The sequence below is a fragment of the Protopterus annectens genome, chromosome 10.part0, assembly GCF_019279795.1.
Source record: "Protopterus annectens isolate FY-2018-M chromosome 10.part0, PAN1.0, whole genome shotgun sequence".
Taxonomy (NCBI): domain Eukaryota; kingdom Metazoa; phylum Chordata; order Ceratodontiformes; family Protopteridae; genus Protopterus; species Protopterus annectens.
In genome coordinates, this window is record NC_056744.1 from 1790952401 (window position 1) to 1790968829 (window position 16429).

Sequence of the window (16429 nt, forward strand, 5' to 3'; positions counted from 1 at the left end):
TTTGTAAGCAAAGAGGCTTGAGAAAGAATGTTAAGAAATGTCATGAAAAATGCAAATCTTGCATCTGCGAAGCCATTAGCTTGCTTTTTTACACTAGCAAATGTTCTCAGTGACAGATAAGTCTGCAGCTGTAAGCAGTTAGCCAGGAGAACTCTGTACATTCTCCTCAGAGTCAAATTTACAAAGATTCCTTAACTTGTTAAAAATGTACACAGTTGTGTATTTTTTAAAATGTATTTAGTTTTTCGTTTGAGGATTTTCATTAAAACAGAAAGTCTTGAGAAATGTGACAGGTTCAACTGGAGAGGAGAAGAAACAAATGCATAAAATATCAGCCTGCCAAAGTGTGTGTGCATGTAAGACAAAAGCTGGAAGGAAATACATATTCAAAAAACACTGTCATGTGTAATAGATGGGAAAAACAGCTTTTTATCATAATGGCTACTCCAACCATAGTATACTGGACTTTAAATAGCCTTCACTAGTTACTACAAAAGAAAATGAAAGAGTAACTAATTATATTAAGAAATTCAGAGTAGAAATAGCAATGCTGCATGACACAAATTTAAAATGAGCTTGTAAATTTGACAAAAAGGATTTCAGAGTAGATACCCGGCAGAATATCAGAGGCTTTCCAGGAAAAGCACAGTAAGAACTGGATTGCTAGACAGTCACCAATAGTGACAGAACAGGAAAAAAAGATAATGGCAGATTTGTGGTAGTAACAGGATATTTGCAAGGCATGATTACTTTGGCATGTATTTATATTCCACAAAAACTGCTGTTATGGAGCGTAAGAAAATTTGGGGATAAATAGTCGGATTTCAGCAGGGAATATTACTTATGCTTGGGGACTAGAACATGACTTGCAGTAGTAAGGATGAATCAGGGGGACCTAGAGGGAAATGTAACAAAAGCAGGTAGACATCTAAAATGTTTTATAAAAATATTTAGTAGAGAAGACATGAATTCAGTAACTGGAACTTGGACAGAATTTACATATTATTCCCCAAGGTATAACAGGGCTAAACTAGAGAGAAATAATATTCCACAAGAACATGTGCATTTAATTGAAAGCTCTTGCCACATCCAATAACCATTTCATATCATGCACCAATTAAAAACTATGATAAAAATTCAGAGTAATGAAGTAAAAATGAGACACTGGTGCTTCCCCACCTACCTGCTGAAAATGAGAGGAATGGAAGAATTAATTCATTCAGGAGTTATTAGAGAAAATGGAAATATCTTCAGGAGTAGTAACCACTGAGTGAAAATGAAAAGGGTAGAAATACGAGAGAAAGAGACATGGTTAAGAAACAATGGGAATTGCTTACAGGGGCCGACAAAGGGCAACGTTTTGCAGAATAAGAGGAATCTCACAGAACTAGAAAAGGAACAATTACGGAATGCTGAAGAGAAAATAAGGGAATATCTGGATAATATGCAGGCGTTTAGGAAGACTGCTGTTAAGCAATTTGATAACTCCACAGCACGAATACTTTTAACACAACAACTTAGGCAACAGAAAGTGGAAAGTGTTGTTGTCAAACTTGGGGAACCCATAACAAGACAAATAACCAGAGATCCCACAGCAGTATTTTTATGAAAATCTGTACGAAGCATAGGAATGCTAAAAACAAAGAAAGAGCACAAATGGAAATATTTAAGGAAGACTTAATTGTGCCAAGATTACAGGAAGATGAGGCTCAACAACTAATACTTAGGAGAAAACGAGATGAGATAAAAACAGTGATGTATAAACAATCTGCAGGGAAGTATCCAGGAATAGATGGTATTCTTATGGATGTTTCGAAGTTAGGAGATCAGGAAGATTTTGTTCAATAGTATTTTAAAAGGACAGGAAGCGCCAGCATCTTGGAAGAAAGCTGTGGCAGCTATATTAACTAAAGAGGTAAAAGACCCAGCCTCAAATAGGCCCATTTCAATTTTAAACCATGACTATTGAACGTTTATCTCTATACCAGCTAAAAGAATGGCAAAGGTGTTGCCAAAATTGATAGATATGGACCAATATAATTTTGTGGAGTAGAGGAAAAGCATTTGACATTAACAGACGATGATCCAGAGGAAAGCGAACTTTAAGAAAATGTTGTTGGTGGGTCAATGCACAGAAAGCTGGGATTTTATGACTAGGGCAATGGAAGCATTTGGATTCCCTGATAGAAAAATAAGGTTAATTAGGGGGATATATGAAGGGTCAGAGATACTGCGGTGGTGGTGCTGCGGTAGCGTTGTCGCCTCTCAGTAAGACGTTGTCCTGTTCGATTCTCAGCTAGAGCATCTTCTGTGTGGAGACATACGTGAATGGGCGTACCTTCGTTGAAGGTTGCGTGTCAGGGCTGGCAAGTCGGCACGTAAAAATTTACTGCCAATCATTAGTGGACTGGAGTTCCGCTGTGGCGACCCCTAACCGGGAAAAGCCGAAAGACACAACAACAGCAACATGAAGGGTCAGAGATGAGGATTATAGTGGGAGGGCTCTTCTGCCATAATTTGGGTCTGAACACAACCAGGCAGGGGTGTCCTCTTCCCCCTTTGCTTTGAATTTAGAGCCACAGGTAAAGAAAATAAGGGACTCAGAAATTCAAGGATACATTTGGTAAGGTAATCAAAAAAAGTTGGCTTCATCTGCAAACATTATTATTTTGTACCTGATAAATTTAGAAAAGGACATGTCAGTGTTGTGGAACATTTTGAGATGATTTTATGTCTGTTCAGGACATAAAATTAATGAAGACAGAACAAAGGTTGTAGCCATGTTATGTACAGAGTCATGACTTGTTCCATCAATACCCATTTTTAAGGGAACATAAGATGAAGTATTTAGCAGTATGGGTTAAAAAGGCATCTGCTATGGCAGCTAAATATGTGGGAAAGACTAAACTAAAGATAACACAAAACCTGAAACTGGAAGCTCGTTGATGAATAAGGATAATAAGGCACAAGCAGTGAAAATGATTAGGGCCTTTCTTTTTATATACAGCTCAGACATTTTTATCATCAACCACAGTTGTTGTGGATAGTAATTATTAAAAAGAGTTTAAGGAATTTATCTTGGAAGGGAAGAAGGCAAGCGCCAAGGAGGATACATTGATCCTTCCAACAGAACAATGTTGTTTAAGATTATCTGATTGGAAGGGATATTTTAGAGCTACACAATTAAGGCTCATATACATAACATAAGCAGAAGGTTATAATTCAAAGTGGAAAAGGGATGATGATGAAGCAGGGCGTGTGTGGAATAAATAAGGAAAGCGTGGGTTTTGAATGCAGATCCTTAAGAATAACCATCACCATACAGGATATTATACAGTTGCAGAATGTATTTAAGAACCAAGCCAAAATATGAATGAAGAAAAGTTGGTTTTGCCAACAGGATGACTGCAGGTAGAAGTGCAGAGAAAAGGCAAGAAGGAGCTAGAATTTACTGAAGAAAACTGGCAAAGGAGCCAAGGTACTGGGAGCAAATAACTACAGATGGAAAGGTGATAAAGGGAAGAGGCCAAGAAGAAGTTTAAACTGCAGGTTACAGACTTGATAACAGTCCCTGATAGGAAAGGCAAAGTACAGGCAAACAAAGTGACAGGGGAGTCCTAATTGAAAGACTTGCTCTGGTAGAGTTTTTAGTTGAATCTAGTACAGAACCTGCTGTTGAAAAGGGGATAATTAGTATGGTATACAAAATACTGCATCGCTATAAGGATCAGATGGAGTTAAAGATTGGGAAGAGAGACTAGCAAAACAATTTACAAGACAACAATGGGAGGACATCTGTATAGCATCTGAAATATTTTGTGCAACTTGTTATTGTGGAAGTTAAAAAGAAGTTAGGCGAGTCTGCTGGATTGGCTTTGAAGAAAGGAAGATGAGCCTAAGAGCCACAAACTGCTTAGATCAACAAGAAGTGTTTTTTTTTCCTCATCAATATGTAGACAGAAGGGAGACTGCTGCATGTATGACGAATGTTTCCAACCTGTTTGTAATGCTAAGTCAAGTGTGAAGCCTGGCTTGTACAGGGCTGTGAGTATACTTGAAATGGAAAACTAACTTAAGAAAAATAACCCAGAATTCAGACCTGCTGGAAATTAGGAAGAAATCTTATCCTGCTCAAAACAAATGGTACCGACTTCACTTTGTTGAAATTATTCAAACCAAGAGACACTGTTTTATGCTAATGAGCAAAGTAAAGCCTTTAGTTACCTTGAGCTCTTCTAACTCTCAGAACACAGAAACAAAGCCATTAGAGTGCAAAATACATTGAAATGTACATTTCCTAACAACATCAACAGATGTTATTCTCACCATGTTAACCATATTGTTATCACCCTCAAAAACAGATTTCAGTTTTGATAGAAAAAAATGTAAACCTGAGATGGCCGACAGTTGGTAAAATACTCTACTGAACAGAAAACGCAGCTAAAGTATCATAGACGCTGTCTGTTTACTACACAAAAACAAACGCCAGACTAAATCTGCTGTACTCCACACTCAGCACCAGGAAGCCTCTAGCCAAAATTCATTACTGTGAAGAATTATAAAGGAGTAAACTGCGCTATGCCTAACATTTTCATTAAAACAAAAAGGACTCTTGCTTAAATGTCGACGAGAAATGTCTCTCTCTCTCAGTAAATGTTTACTCCCTTAATGTTGAAGATTGTTCATTCACAGACTAGAGTTCAGGCCGATTCCATCGACTTAATCTCACACTCTGTCAGTGACAGATGTATCGAATCCTACTTAGTCTGGACTACTTCACCAAATAGAGCTTCACTAAAACAATACTATTTGATCTGAAATAGTACACTGAACAGAGCTTCGCTGAAATTCTAAGATCACTCTCAGCAAAGTTTTACACCTGGAGTTTGCTGTACTAGGCAGGCTGTATTACTAGTCTCTACCTGTATAGAGAGGATTGTGGGAGACACCTGGAGTTTGCTGTACTAGGCAGGCTGTATTACTAGTCTCTACCTGTATAGAGAGGATTGTGGGAGATTTGATCAACATAACAGTTTATTTTCAGGATGCATCAATTACAAGTCCTATTTGTTACGGCAGTCTCAACCAAATATGTTTCAGTGTAACAGTCAGCGACAGATTCCATATCCTCATATCACTCAATTCCATCTGAATACTTGCAGATGGTAAACAAGCCACCCAAGTGTGCTTTTCAAAGGGATAACTGTCCTTTCCCAGATTTATTACAAACCCTGCATTATTCCAAGTGCAGAAACCTGAATAGCCTTTAAGCTTTGTCATCCCCTTTAGGAACTTCCAAAAACAATCTCTTTAAACTACTGGTGAAGAACTTTGGCAATTTGCAGACGAGGTTGATCTCTGGTTGACCTTCCACCCCAGGCAAGGTCAGCTGGCGTGCATGGAGATGGAGAGGCAAGTAACGGGCTTTGGCCTGGTTCAATCCCAGCTTCTTCAGCGTACCCTCTGAAAGTTTCTGTAAAGATGGGTTGGGCAGAAGACAAGAAAGGGATACAAATGATTAATTTTATTTCTGTTTGTTAACCAGGTGAGTGAGTTGGGTACAAGACCCTTTTAGTCACAATCGGGAAGACCAACAACTTTACATGAACATAGCATGCATTATAAAATAAAATAAAATAAAACCTTAATTTATGTTATATAAAATCTTAATTTCCAGAAAACTAGCCTATACCTATTCAGAAATGTGTCCAGTTTAACAGAGGGTTAGTGAGTGATTTGACATTTCTGTGAGAATGAAGCAGTAAAAATTACCAAACATCATCTCCTCAGCCAATCAGATAACAGAAGGTATGCACAGCATGACCCACTCACACATTACGTTCAGGACTTTCAAATTAGATAAGCCACTACACAACAGACTCTTACACCTTTGTCAAGAGTAGGCAACCAGGCACACTGGCACTGTCAGAGAACAATCCACTTGGCTACTTGAGATCTCTTCATGTTTATATTGTCAAAGAAAACAAATGCATCTGATTCAGGGTTACAGGTTGGCTCCTTCATTGGTTTCCTACTGTCTTTATCTAAAGCAATGGGCTTCTTAACCCCCTTTTTTTCCCCTCCTAGTGGTACAACCCTCTTCTTTCTTATGTTACATATGCTGTCTTAAAATTGGACATGTGTTCCAACATGCATCTCTTGTTTCTCTCATGATTTGTACATAAAGTTCTTACTTATCCCTTTGTATAATATGTCTAAATGCCTCTGCAAACTCTGAAGGATGTACAATTCTGTTTTTGACTCCTATATTTTGTTTTGTACATTTTGTAAAATGTATAACTCAGTTTACCACATTGTACAGTTTTACATTTTTTGTTGTGTGTGTGTGTGTGTGTGTGTGTGTGTGTGTGTGTGTGTGTGTGTGTGTGTGTGTGTGTGTGTGTGTGTGTAGTGCTTTTAATCTATTTTAACCCAGGTCATGGCTAAAAAGGCTCCTCAAATCAATCTACTTACCTGGTTAACAAAAGACGAGTGTGACCCACTCAGTCACTTGCAATGCATAATGAATTTCTTTCCTGTTACCCACTGTACCTTTGAACCTTTTATCCTGTTTAATGGTAGTTTTACAGACTCCTCATTTGAGTAGCCAAATGGGTTACTCTGTAGAACAATACCGATATGATTGGATACATACTCCCCACCCCAAAACATACACACAAACATTCCCTATCAGCCATCCCTACCAAGGTCTTGCATCCAGTGGTGCAACAGAGACAAAACTAATGACAGAAGATTCTAGTTGGAGGGCACTGCCATGCACTGAACACATTAAAATACCCCACAAGTATTCAACATTACTCAAACTGCACCCTGACAGGTCACAGCGTGAGACACCTTCATGCGCCACTGCATGCTGCAGCACATGTTGCTATTAGATCAACACACAACTCCATCATCCGGGCTGGAACTCTGGCACCATGCTCGACTGGACACTGCTGCACTAAGCAACACTAATTTTTCCAACTGTCATCCCCCTCCCCACACGCACATACACACACAAGGGTAGGGCTGGACAGACAGTCATGTTTCACTATAGACTGTGTGCATGACACTCAAACTTCCTCTCAATCATACCTATGGCAGGGGAGAGACGTATCACTATGTTCCACTTTAGACAGCAGTACTCAATTCTCCACTTTGCAGATGATTGTGCTCTGGCTGCCAAAAAGCACAGACTACAAAATGCAGCTTTTATTTGTGCCCCTGCAGTCTTTGCTTACTCCCCTCCCAATCCTGATCCCTTCCCAGATGTAATTTTTCAATGCAGGTCATCAGCTCAATTATGTATAACTAGCCCTAACCCTCAGCAAACTTTCATGGCAGCTAGTACCCCTGTCATCAGTGGTAATCGGCTACTGAACAGGTTGCTGTTCCACAGCACAGTCAATTATGGTCATTTACAGGTAACAACAAAGTGCTTCAGCACAATTAATCCACTCAGTACCCCACACAAACACTTACCTGAGGGGCAAGTTTGTTCCAGTGAGAGTACTTGTGGTCACCAAGGACCGGACAGCTCAGCCCATATGCCATGTGCACTCTGATCTGATGTTTCACACCTGTGGACAGCAAAAAGAAAAGTCAGCGAAATAGGCAGGCTGGTATACAGGTACTGAAATGACTAGAGTTCATGCAGTCTGTATTTACCAGTGACAAAAGCCCCCGTATGCAAACCCAGAAACAAGGACAAATAGAGCCAAATGTCTGAAAAAGAGGTTACAGCACACAGACTAAGTAAACACAGCAACTGTCAGAGTCCAGAGGTCGATGATTAAGGATACAGTTTCTAAAACACAGCAAAGGACAGACAAGTGTCCCATCGTAGAGAACTACAGATATCTACCCTCATACCCACCCCACGCGTGGATTTCTACATCCACTATATGGAGTTGTGTTGCAAACAGCCCAATTCTAATCTTGTTAGTGTCTTTGCAATGCTGGCCTACTGCCTCAGAGGCAACATAACCTACTATCACAGGCAGCTAAAGTAGTTTCAGCAATGAGTTTCAGGAGGGGGGCTAGGGTAGCAGGGGCGGGTCACATGGGGTGTTGTAAGCTAGCAGTGATACTCTGATTGAATCACGCTCTACCGCTTTCACATCCATTGCTGAGGTATGTGACAGATAGTGACAAGTGATGACCTCATACAATTCCCACCTTCTCTGTCAGTGCTGCAGGCATCAGCATATGGAAAAATAAGGTATACATGACGGGGGGGGGGGGGTCAAACATGCCCAGCACCTACCCACAGCTACACTGAGAGCCAGTGCAGAAAGCACTCACACCAAGACTGCAGAAAACACAGTTGTGTAAAATCGGACCATAACTGTAGATCCTTCCAGATCACTGCTGTAGTATTCTTTACATAACGGACCTCCTGCCAAGAACAGCCCAATGTCCAGACAGTATACTGAACACTTTAGATTTCATAGCTACCATACATCACATGCATGTTCCCCCATGTAAGACGTAGGGCATAAAGGTGATGTACAGACAACCACCGAGAACTGAATTGCCCCAGGAGGAAAAGAATATCCTCAGGGACAAAGGAGAACATGGACACCCAGAAGGAAAAAGAAAGAAAGGGCTCCTCGGCCAGGAGGGCAACAAAAGCAAGAACAAGAGCTAGGGAGGAGTGACTGACCGAATACTGCTCCACTGAAGAGAAGTGCATCTACTGTTAGGGTAATGCTTCACACCAAGGACAAGAGCTAGGGAGGAGTGACTGACCGAATACTGCTCCACTGAAGAGAAGTGCATCTACTGTTAGGGTAATGCTTCACACCAAGGACAAGAGCTAGGGAGGAGTGACTGACCGAATACTGCTCCACTGAAGAGAAGTGCATCTACTGTTAGGGTAATGCTTCACACCAAGGACAAGAGCTAGGGAGGAGTGACTGACCGAATACTGCTCCACTGAAGAGAAGTGCATCTACTGTTAGGGTAATGCTTCACACCAAGGACAAGAGCTAGGGAGGAGTGACTGACCGAATACTGCTCAACTGAAGAGAAGTGCATCTACTGTTAGGGTAATGCTTCCCACCAAGGACAAGAGCTAGGGAGGAGTGACTGACCGAATACTGCTCCACTGAAGAGAAGTGCATCTACTGTTAGGGTAATGTTTCACACCAAGGACAAGAGCTACGGAGGAGTGACTGACCGAATACTGCTCCACTGAAGAGAAGTGCACCTACTGTTAGGGTAATGCTTCACACCAAGGACAAGAGCTACGGAGGAGTGACTGACCGAATACTGCTCCACTGAAGAGAAGTGCACCTACTGTTAGGGTAATGTTTCACACCAAGGACAAGAGCTACGGAGGAGTGACTGACCGAATACTGCTCCACTGAAGAGAAGTGCATCTACTGTTAGGGTAATGCTTCACACCAAGGACAAGAGCTAGGGAGGAGTGACTGACCGAATACTGCTCCACTGAAGAGAAGTGCATCTACTGTTAGGGTAATGCTTCACACCAAGGACAAGTGCTAGGGAGGAGTGACTGACCGAATACTGCTCCACTGAAGAGAAGTGCATCTACTGTTAGGGTAATGCTTCACACCAAGGACAAGAGCTAGGGAGGAGTGACTGACCGAATACTGCTCCACTGAAGAGAAGTGCATCTACTGTTAGGGTAATGTTTCACACCAAGGACAAGAGCTACGGAGGAGTGACTGACCGAATACTGCTCCACTGAAGAGAAGTGCACCTACTGTTAGGGTAATGCTTCACACCAAGGACAAGAGCTAGGGAGGAGTGACTGACCGAATACTGCTCCACTGAAGAGAAGTGCATCTACTGTTAGGGTAATGCTTCACACCAAGGACAAGAGCTAGGGAGGAGTGACTGACCGAATACTGCTCCACTGAAGAGAAGTGCACCTACTGTTAGGGTAATGCTTCACACCAAGGACAAGAGCTAGGGAGGAGTGACTGACCGAATACCGCTCCACTGAAGAGAAGTGCATCTACTGTTAGGGTAATGTTTCACACCAAGGACAAGAGCTACGGAGGAGTGACTGACCGAATACTGCTCCACTGAAGAGAAGTGCATCTACTGTTAGGGTAATGCTTCACACCAAGGACAAGAGCTAGGGAGGAGTGACTGACCGAATACCGCTCCACTGAAGAGAAGTGCATCTACTGTTAGGGTAATGTTTCACACCAAGGACAAGAGCTACGGAGGAGTGACTGACCGAATACTGCTCCACTGAAGAGAAGTGCACCTACTGTTAGGGTAATGCTTCACACCAAGGACAAGAGCTAGGGAGGAGTGACTGACCGAATACTGCTCCACTGAAGAGAAGTGCATCTACTGTTAGGGTAATGCTTCACACCAAGGACAAGAGCTAGGGAGGAGTGACTGACCGAATACTGCTCCACTGAAGAGAAGTGCATCTACTGTTAGGGTAATGCTTCACACCAAGGACAAGAGCTACGGAGGAGTGACTGACCGAATACTGCTCCACTGAAGAGAAGTGCATCTACTGTTAGGGTAATGTTTCACACCAAGGACAAGAGCTAGGGAGGAGTGACTGACCGAATACTGCTCCACTGAAGAGAAGTGCACCTACTGTTAGGGTAATGCTTCCCACCAAGGACAAGAGCTAGGGAGGAGTGACTGACCGAATACTGCTCCACTGAAGAGAAGTGCATCTACTGTTAGGGTAATGCTTCACACCAAGGACAAGAGCTAGGGAGGAGTGACTGACCGAATACTGCTCCACTGAAGAGAAGTGCACCTACTGTTAGGGTAATGCTTCACACAACTGTACTATGTCCTTCCATAGCACTGCTGCAGTATTCTTTACATAAGGGAGAGTGCAAGAGCTAAGAAGAAGGCTGGGAGGAGCAAGTCACAGGAACGGCACTCAAAAAAAATCCATGTAAAATATCCCTGGCAAAAACAGGCCTGGACCTGGAAACAGCATCCAATATATAATGTTTAATGAAAGTATGAACAGAGGACCAAGTAGAGGCCTCAAGGATGGAACTGGTATCCAAACCCGTGAAAAAGGCACCACAGGAGGCAACCATCCTAGCAGAATGAGCCTTTACACAGAAAGGTATTTTCCGTGAAAGGAATAGCAAACAGAAATGTCTTTAGAAATCCAGAAGGACATGGTTTGCTTGGAAACAAACAAACCCAAAGTCCCGGAATGAAAAGAAACAAAAAAAGCAGCTCAGACTTACAAATTGCCTTTGTTTTATTCAGATAATACTGGAGCTGTCTATGCAGATCCAGGGTGTGAAGAACCTTCTCACTAGCAGACTGTGCAGAAGGAAAAATGAAAGGTGACTAGCCTGATTCAGGGACAACTCATTAACTGCCTTGGACATAAATGGAGGATTAGTCCAGACAGACACCCTGTCCCTATGAAAAACTAAAAAAGAAGGAATGGCCAGGAAAGCCTAACGTTAAGACACTTGCTTGACTGAAGCGAGAGCCAACAAAAGAATTTCTTCTAAGTACAATGTTGCAAAGAAGCTGAAACTAACAGCTTTAAATGGAGCCTGAGTCAATTTTTCAAGTACAAGGTGGAATAGGCTTTCTGCGATGCTGGATTTGAAGGACACCTTTAAGAAACTGCTTGACCCAAAAACGAAAGGCCAAAGGAGGATTTAAGGGCAGACGAGCAGAAACTGCTTAACTTTAATGGAAGAATATGCCAACCCAGCATGGAGCAGGTAACACAAATAAAAGAAACCAGAGGAACCCCCACCAATAGGGGATGCTGAAGGCAAGAGAGGCACCAGACAGAAAATCTCTTCCATTTGGACATGTGTGTTTTCTGGCTTCCTGCAAATCCCACAGCACTTCCTCAGAAAAGAGCTGCCAAAAAAGAATCAAAATCTAATCACTCAAAGTGTCATTTGAAGGGTTGACAGGTGAGAATGGATAAGAGACTTCTTGTCTTCTCTAAGATCCACCTAGTGAGGTAACTTGTGGTGATGGCCCCTAGCCAAGTGATAAAGGGTGAACCTATGCTGTCTGGGTCAAAAGGGAGTTACCAACAAGATCTTGGGAGAGTCCTGCCTGATTCTGTGCAAATCTCGACAACACAGAAAGGGGGGGGGGGTATAGAAACATTCCCATTCAAGGAAAAAGACACGCCATCTACTTTCCAAGCCAGATGACTTGGCACTATGGAACAGAAAGGTTGTTTGCTCAGAAGGGAGGCAAAAAGATCTACCAGAGGAATACCCCACTGATGGACTATGTCCAGAAAAACATCTTTGTGAAGCATCCATTCATGAGCCTGTAAGCTGAACCTGCTTAAGGAGTCTGCCACTACATTATACTTTGAAGTAATGTAGACCACCTGGAGTCACTGGATACTGGATAGATAGATTCCATGATTGAAGGGTAATATGCGAAGATAGGACCTTGTGCCCGCCTGCTTGCTGATGCACCACAACACAGTGGTATTGAGTCTGGGTGGAAAAAAGGATGAAAAGCTTTAAAGTTTTCATCTCTTTTACTTTGTTATAATCTGGCCTCAGATGTGGAGGCCAGAGAACCTGAGCATTCAGAAAGTCACAACAGGCTCACCACCCCAAGTCCGAAGCATCTGTGTACAGTTCTTGAGATGGAACTGGAGCTGGAAGGGATGCCCTGGACTGACAGAGTTGATGAATGCACCCCTGAAACTTGGAGTTTGAGACAAATAAGAGAAGGAACAGGGGACTCCAGAGGGTGGCAGTGTTGAAGCCACACTCATTTTAGGTACCACTGTAGTTTCCTCATATGAAGCGTGGCAAGGGAAAGCATAGGAACAGTTGAGGCCATAAACGTCAGAACTTGGAGAAACTCCCTGGCCAAAAAAAGAGGACAGATAAAGTAGAGACTGGAAAAAGGTAGTCAGAAAACCTATGCAGCAGGAAGAGAAGTCAACATGTGACGAGTCTAAAGCCAGCAAACCAGGAAAATATGATCCTGGGAGGGTGTCAAGAAAGATTTGTTGAGTTTTATGGTTAACTGGAGATCCCACAACAGACTGCTGGGAGAGAAAACCTGAATGAGAAGGTTGTCCAGACAGGGGAAAATCTGTATCCATTGAAGTTTGCAAAAGACAATGACAGGAGCAATGCATTTGGTGAAGGTGTGTGGGGCAGTAGAAAGGGCAAAGCAAAGAACTGAAAACAAGAGGAAGAAACAGAGGCTGAATGGGGATGTGAGGGTAGGCATCCTTGAAGTCTAGGGAAACCATGTAGGTCTGGGGAAGAAGAGAAGAAAAAGTCTGAACAGACAGCATTTGGAAAGAAGGAACCTTGAGAAAGGTGTTAAGCAGAGAGAGATCCAGAATGTGTCTCCACATACCCTCCCCGTTTGAGAAACAAAAAACATTCTGGAGTAAAACCCCAGTTAACTTGGAGCGTGGAAAAGACTGAAATGGTGCCTCAATCCAAAGGGACTGCAAAACCTCCGGAAAACAAGGAAGTTGTTCAACGCCCAGAGAAGGGGGGTGGAAATTACAAACCATGAAATACCCCTGACAAATGACAGCACCCGGGAGTCTGAGGTGATTTGATACCAGTTTGGAAGGGACAGAGAAAGGTGCAAATAAAGGGGGACCTGGCCAAGAGGAAGAGGCAGACAAATGTCAAATGTAGACAAGCTTGTCCTGAAATGAAGGCTTCTGAGACAAAGGAGTGACTGGATTTAACAGGAGGAATACACCTAGATCCCTTCTTACCCTTGGGAGGTGGGTGCATCTGTCTGCAGACAAAGGCAGACCCAGAAGTGTGATTCCTCTAAAATTTAGGGATAGGAGACAAAAATATGTTTCAAGTTCCTGCAAGTCCTTACCCTTATCCTGAAGGAAACAGGTCAGCAACAGCTGCCCCAAAAAGATTTATATTATCGGGGGGGGGGGGGGGCATCCAAAAGTGTGCTTTAATATTATCAGGTAAAGTCTGTAGATGTAGCCAAGAACAGTCTAATCACAGAACCAAAAGCAGCAGCCCTGGAAGAAGCATCAGCAGCACCATAACTGCATTTTATGGAGTGATGGGCGACCTGGGAAGTGGATCCAAGAAAGGAAAGAGCTGAAGCCTTCTTATCAGAATCAGGAAGGTCAGAGACCACCGAAGCTACCCAAGAAAGAAGGGCTTTACATACCTGGTCATGTGGCTTTGGTAATTAATAGCCCTTAAACACAAGATGGCAGCAGTGCACACTTTTACCCAACCTCTCCATAACTCTATGATCCTCATCTGAATCAAGGAGCTTGGTATACTGCAAAAGCTTATCATTGAAAACAAAGCACCGAGGAATCTAACAAAAGAGCACTTGAACAAAAATTTGCAATCTTCAGCCACCTTGTAGAACTTATCAGGCATCTTAGGAGCAGGGGGGTGTGAGAATCAGGAGCCATACAGGCAGCAGAAACAGTGTCCAAAAGGACTGCCAAAACAGGAGGAACAGCAGATGGCTGTAAAAGCTCATTAACATATTTTTAGAATGTCAGAAACCTGGGAGCAATACCATTTAAACTACTCCATTATACAAGCAATAGTATCCCCAAAGGATAATTCTTCCAAAGGAGAGTCAGGGTTTAAAGAATCCTCTTCCTCAGAACCACAGTCTACAGGGGATGGAATATGAGAGGAGTAAGCTAGGTATTCTTCCCCAGAGTCCAAGTCCTCATCTGAGGAATCCAGTTCCCTAGGCCTCTTAACAGGGGTGGAAGATCATGGAGGAACAGGGACAGATACTCCTCAAGTAGGCTTCAAGGCAATTAAAGCATTAAATAGACCCCGAGTAAAATCCTGCAATTCAAGTTGGGGTTCTTTAACAACAGGGGCATTTTTGGCCTTCTTGGCAGACGGCTGACACCCCCCCCCCCGGCCAACAGCTTACGTCATTGGTTCTCAAGGGACATGGATAAGGAAGACAAGTCACTATCTAGGATCTTGGAGACAAATGCTTGACAGATGGAGCAGTGTATATGGTCATAGAAACAGCCTAAGCAAAAAAAGACAATGGGTAGGACAGTCGTTATAGGGAATCTGCTACCCACATTGACATTTTCCCTTTTTAGATGGCATGAACACAAATACAATACAATTAAAAAAAAGATAAAGAAACCACAAAGGGGCACTTATCCAAAGATGGCTTATTAACTAGCACAGCAGAAAGGCATTCAGACCGACATTCGACAAGGAAGTTAGGACTGGCGGCAAAGAAGTTCTGAGTGTTTGCATCTGTACTTCACCTTTATGCCTTTACGTCTTACATGGGAAGCATACATGTGATGTACGGCACATATAAAATCTAAAGGCTTTGGTATACTGGTCAGACATTGAGCTACCCTTGGCAGGCGATCTCTTATGTAAATAATAGTGCAACAGTGATATGGAAAAACAGCTGTACATTTTGGCATATATGCTTCCCTCACCGACCACAATGCAGACAGTTTTGTTCCCATGGACTGAAGCCTTCCATGACCTCCATCCTGCCACATTCAAGTTAGTCAAACACTTCCTGCAGTAATTATTACTGGCAATGTACTTTGCGTCTTCTACCAACCTTTGCACAAACTGGTTACAGAATATCATCCAAATGCTTCTCAAACCAATTCCCTGCAGGTTTGTCAATGTCATGCTTCAGTTTTTAAATAAGAGTGCCTTTCTGGGGAGGATCCCTTCGTATTAATGCTCTGGGTACTGCCGCATGACAAGGAAACAGGGCAGGTATAAAGGTCAACATACTGAGGCTGGCTTCGGCTTCCTTTTGATACGCCCTGACCTTCTAATATGCTAGGTGGATGGATGAATGGGGGGGGGGCAGTGAGCACTGGGAGGGAGGCACCACTACGGTAACACATTTCTCTACTGCTCTGCCTCCCCATGTTTAATTAGAGGGATCCCTTGGGCCATCAGCTCCCACTCTACAGCAGAAGCAAAGATATTGGGCATGTCCCCTGCCTGTCCTCTCCAGCCATTCCCATCACTCTTGTCCCACCCTGTGCTGGTTTCTCCAGCATTTGGGCCACCAGTCAAACCGGAAGCTGTAGCTAGGACTTTGTCCCTGTATACAAAAACAATTTCTATGACAGAAATTTTGACCTGCTCTTTTTTATTCTATCAGCAATTCTCAAGTTCCCAACATAGGGTCAAGTTCAGACCACTAAACTAAAAACAACCTCCATGAAAAGTTCTTCCCCAAGAAGAGGCAGTAACAATGAAAACAGTTTGGGGGGAGCACATACAAATAATATACAGTTAAAAAAAAAAAAAAAACTTGTCCCAAATGTAATTAAAGAACCCCCCCCTTTTTTTAATTTACATTCCTTAGGTTTCAGTTGAGTCTTCACTGCTGACCACAGAAATGGCAAACTTTCTTAACCAGGATGAGCGCTTATGCTGTCATCTCTGGGGGAAGGCTCTGTTTTAAAATGAAACTTGAC

General features: G+C 42.6%; 1 protein-coding gene across 1 annotated transcript in view; it reads right to left on the minus strand.

Annotated features, from left to right (window-relative positions):
* Positions 1–5016: 5016 nt before the first annotated feature.
* LOC122814030 (mitochondrial RNA pseudouridine synthase Rpusd4-like) overlaps positions 5017–16429 on the minus strand; it is a 114504-nt gene continuing 103091 nt past the window's right edge. The window contains exons 6-7 of the mRNA XM_044086617.1: positions 7483–7580; positions 5017–5473 (exon numbers count right to left, since the gene is read on the minus strand). Coding sequence (XP_043942552.1) covers positions 5267–5473; positions 7483–7580 — 305 coding nt within the window. The 3' untranslated portion in view covers positions 5017–5266. The remainder of the gene's footprint in view (positions 5474–7482; positions 7581–16429) is intronic.